This window comes from Plasmopara halstedii (assembly GCF_900000015.1).
Source record: "Plasmopara halstedii genome assembly, contig: Scaffold_614, whole genome shotgun sequence".
NCBI lineage: Eukaryota > Oomycota > Peronosporomycetes > Peronosporales > Peronosporaceae > Plasmopara > Plasmopara halstedii.
The window spans coordinates 1,657,188-1,662,334 of NW_020187532.1; the positions used below are offsets into that span (position 1 = coordinate 1,657,188).

At 49.7% G+C, this 5,147-nt stretch overlaps 1 protein-coding gene across 1 annotated transcript in view; it reads left to right on the top strand.

The window, feature by feature from the left end:
- PHALS_12340 (hypothetical protein PHYSODRAFT_330091) overlaps positions 1-989 on the top strand; it is a gene marked incomplete at both ends in the record, with an annotated part of 2,107 nt that extends 1,118 nt beyond the window's left edge. Inside the window, one exon of the mRNA XM_024727868.1 lies at positions 1-989. This exon is cut by the window's left edge and continues 106 nt beyond it. Within this exon, the coding sequence (XP_024578402.1) occupies positions 1-989 (989 nt within the window).
- Between the last annotated feature and the right edge of the window lie 4,158 nt (positions 990-5,147).

Consider the following 5,147-nt stretch of genomic DNA (forward strand, 5'->3'; position numbering starts at 1 on the left):
GCACTCCAACTCCCGGATCTCCCAACACCCCAACTCCCGGATCTCCCAACACTCCAACCCCCGGAGCGCCTACTCCCATCCCTACTCCAAGCAGCACCCCAGCTTCTGGAACTCCTACATCGGTTGGAGGGGACCACGATCAGAACGAAAACGAACACAAGCAGAATGAGGATGAACATAAGCAGAACGAGGATGAACACAAGCAGACGGAAGATGAGTCGCCTACGCCGAGCGACACTCCAACCCCCGGATCTCCTCACACTCAAACTCCCGGATCTCCCAACACTCCGACCCCTGGATCTCCCAGCACTCCAACCTCCGGATCTCCCAACACTCCAACCCCCGGATCTCCCAACACCCCAACTCCCGGATCTCCCAACACTCCAACCCCCGGAGCGCCTACTCCCATCCCTACTCCAAGCAGCACCCCAGCTTCTGGTACTCCTACATCGGTTGGAGGGGACCACGAGCAGAACGATGACGAACACAAGCAGAATGAGGATGAACATAAGCAGAACGAGGATGAACACAAGCAGAACGAGGATGAACACAAGCAGACGGAGAATGAGTCGCCTACACCAAGCGGCACTCCAACTCCCGGATCTCCTAACACCCCGACCCCCGGATCTCCTAACACTCCGACTCCCGGATCTCCTAACACCCCAACCCCCGGATCTCCTAGCACTCCGGCCCCCGGATCTCCCAGCACTCCAACCCCCGGATCTCCCAACACCCCAACTCCCGGATCTCCCAACACTCCAACCCCCGGAGCGCCTACTCCCATCCCTACTCCAAGCAGCACCCCAGCTTCTGGTACTCCAACTCTGGGTGTTGACTCTCCTACCTCTGTTGGAGGCGAACACAAGAAAACGGAGGAACAAGGTAACTACGGCTCTCCTTCGCCGAGTAGCACTCCCACACCCGGATCATCAGGCAGCATTCCAACCCACGGAACCCCGACTGTGCACTCTTCGGATTGCCCAATGTAAAAGTTCGACCTGTTTAGCTCCATCAATGCTAATTGTTTGTCTAAAAACTTTTATTGAATAAAAAGTTTGATTTCACTTCAACTCGTGGATATGTTTCATTTAATGTTGCTGCCTTATCCAAATTGAAACGCTAGCGCGCTCTCAAAATTTTTTTGATTGCGAAATTAATCTTTATTGCAAAGCGCGCCAGATAGCTACCAACGGACGCGAGCCAAGAGAATCGATGCGCCGCAACAACTTCCAAAGTTCATGCCTAGCAAAGGTAGGCTCAGCCCATTTTGGCTGTTTTCTCACTGACTCTTGCTTAGAGAATCTCAAAAACTACGGTCCACTCAATTATATGTATTGATAGCCTTTAGATGTCGTGTCATGATTAGAATTTGAAATGCATGGAGAGCTTTTGAGTCATGTGCATATATTCTTCAGGCTGATCTCGAATAAGTAAAGAAGTGGTCCTTTTCTCGGATCTATAAAAGCAGATCGATTGGCTCCATGTACCTCAAACGATAAGCTGGAAATAGTTTAGCTGCATAGCACCCTCAACAGAAAGACTAGTGCTCGCGTGAATTAAAGGGTGTAATATAGCGACACCCTTTATGAAAGAAAGGCTGTACAATCGCACAAAGTAACATCGCATTATTTGCGTGATTGTGGATTTTCATAACTACCGAAGATTAGGTATTTATGAGAGAATATGTTGAGGCTCCCATCGCCTTACTTGGTTGGACCAGCGAATCCAGCCTCTCTGCGCTCAAACTTTTTTGGTGGAAAGTGTCGCTTGGACAAAACACGGCCTTCCACCAGGATGTGGACCACATCGCTCACCTATATACTGCTTTTCTGATCACTACGCAGAAATGACCAGTCCACAAAGAGCGACTACACTTGAGGTCGAAATTTAACCGTTGCACGTAACCGCGCCTGCTATCCAAGCCATACTCGCACGGAAAATCCCCTTGCTCTCAGATAATTTGCCCAATAGGACCTCGGAAAAGCACCGACGCACTAAAAGCAGTTCTAGGTAAGGTGGCAAAAAATACCGATGAGAACAGTTGCAGTGACTATTTGAGTTCCGACCCTCACCCGACGGCACACAACCTATCCAATCACCAAGGAAGGAACGCTTACCACGTTTACTCCCCCTCTGATGTCCCGTCCTTTTTCATCGACGAACCTATTGCGACCACCCACCGTGGAGCTAACGACAATCATTCGTCATCAGCGGGCTTGACCTGGCTAAGGAAGTCTAGCCTGCATAATTGCAAATGCAATAGTCACGTCGTCTCTTGCCCAGATCATCAAATCGTCGTTACGGTTTTCAACCGTCCGAAGTTACTCGCAGTGCTGGGCGGAGTTCCAACACGCCGATGAGTGTGAGCCTTCCGCTCACATTTACAGCAAAACGAGTTCAGAAAGTCTCGCAAAAAGCTTTTTCCACCCAATCATCAAAACACCTCCTGCGCATAGAGCAACAGCGGAGGAATAAACCCTTATCCATCACGAGGGCTGTACCTGATTAACTTTTAGCCGACAATAATCACTTTGCTTTATCTTACCCAGTACATTCATGTGCTAAGTGAGAAAATACACCGTCTCATCTAATTAAGGCTTCACGAGCCAGCTACGCCCGCCTAGAGGATCGACTCATAATTGACTGCGACGATGCGGGTGTCGCGATAAAAACCCGTCGCGTCCAAATTGGCTGGTTACACCCTCATTCATCTTCGTGGGGCAGCTATCACAACAACTACTCAGGGGTAGTACTCACCAGAAGATCGAGCTCCATTAGTGGGAAGTGTCCTGCAACGGGCAACTATGCTCTTATCTAAGGGAAGCAAAAATGAAGGGCGTACCAGGTGGCAAGCGGTCGTGGTGCTAAGGCAAACTTGCTGAAATTAAATATCAAACATCCAAAGTTTCATTAGAAATATCTCATTAGCTTCACCAGGTAATATCAATAGGCTTGGTGTTTATGACGGTTCGCCAAACGCTACACGTGAATTTTGGCCTCTTGCCCATCGATCAGTGTCGACGGAGGTCGACCCTCACCGGTTGGCTCGTGTACGTTTTCTCGGCTGTTGTGGCTGTCAACTACCCCAAGATAAATCAGCGCTTATTCGAAGCTGAGATAAGTCAGATATTAGATACGCTGTCTGAACGTTACCTTCACACCGTGTGACTCGAGGCATCCCAGCGGTTTTGAGTCGCGCCGCTGCTTTATATCAGATGATAGCTCAACTTCAGGGGATCGTAAAAATGTAGCTTCGTCTCCAACAGAGCTTTTGGGTCGTAAACGCGGGATTGTAATATGGATAAGTTTAGCCCAGAATGCTTACGCATTTTTTGGAGGTGCTAAGAATTTACCAAAACATTTTTCTGCTATGACCGTGAGCAGTCGATTGTTTTGCAGTCTTAGCTAGGTGTTATGGAACGGATGCAGGTAGATTTGATTGCATTCACTGAAACCTTGGCCCTACGAAATATTCGTGTGTGTTCCGTCTGCCACTTACATTAGCGTAGTTCTTTTGATTATCCGGGTTGCGGTGGGGCTGCCGTAGCACTTTGTTAAGCTAAGGTCACCGACCTTACGTTTTTTTTACAAGAACCAGTACGAGTGCAGCGGATTGCATCCGCTGCCTCCAAGAGTACATAAAACCTTAACCAGGGTAAAGACGCACTTATGTCTAAAATTGATACTGTATTTTATTATTTTACTTGCGGCAGAGCCGCCAATGTCTAAAACATTAGTTTTTTTAATTTAAATGCATACCTGCTACGTAGTAGCTTCTTGTAACAGTGTAGTTACGTCATTGTGTGATTATACTAGCTTGTGTAATCCACACCTTATGTACGGTCACACCATCTTGTGCGACTCGCGCTTTCATACAGGGATATGTGTTACTCCGTTACACTCTCCCATTAAAGTTGTGAATATCCACAACTCACATTTAACTGTTGTCTTATCCAAGGCTCGCGTGTCTGAGACACCGTTACGTTCATAAGAACATTCTCCGCTCTATGATCCCAGTGTCTACGACACGTAAAACACTCAGCCTAGCTGGCCCCGAAGGCGCCCGCGGGCAAAGCTCTTCTTCTTCTACACGGGGTGCGTCTCCGATCAGAACGTCCGCTTTTTCACGAGATGCACATTCCAAGCCTCGGCAAACAAGCGCCACACACCGCGCCTGCCCCGGGCGACAGATTTCCTCATCGAGGATTCGGAGAAATTCGACTACGGGCCGGATTCACCTTTCTCAGCATGGAAAGACTAGGAGGATGAAGTGCGCCAACGTTGCGACGTGAGCTCATCTCGAACCTTGCGTACTTCGTGTCCGTTCGTCAACCTCTCGACTTCCAGGGGAAGTAGTATTATTACCAATCGACTCGACGAGGCACAGGAGCAGCAGTTGGACGCTGCGCACAGGGCGGCTCCCGTGCGCTCATATCCACGATAGGTCTTAGATCCTCGTGTGGAATTCGGCTCCAGCTCGGAGGATCCCGGTACTGAAGCGAAAGACGCGATCACTCGATCGTTAGGCGTCTACTTAATCGGGTCCCCGGCAAAGACACAAGCTTAACTTGACCAGCAAAAAGCTCTTCAAGCTCGCTCCTGGTATCTCAAGCAATCCCAGTGGATAGACTCCGCGCTAGGCTTCGATCTTAAAGAGGAGGCGCACATGTACCCGGGATGCGGACTATTCCTGTGGTGCTTGCCCCTGGCGGAACCGCTGCAGATGATGATGAGCTCTTTGAGCGATTGAAGCAGCGGCACCAAAAACTCTCTTTGCTGTCTACCTTACAGCAAAGCCGCAAGAAAGTGGACGTGGGCGTTGAGCGTCATCTTGGATTTGAGCTTGCCAAACTCAAGGCGCAACGCTGTCTTCCTGCGTATAGTCGCCCTGCGAGACATGGAATTCCATCACGCTCCTGAGAGCCCTGTGTTTCGTACACGGGTGAGCCTACGACCGCAGCGGCTCAAGGCCATAGCTTGAGCTCAGCTCATGGCCCGCCGTCTTCTTGGGCTACTGCCGAGATTGCGGAGTGCACGACGATGCGAAGCATCATGGCCCTTCCTATCATAAGCATCCACGACGTCTGGTCAGTGTTGCCGAAGTGCCACTACAAAATCCCACGAGTTTTCAAGGTTTGGGTATCCCC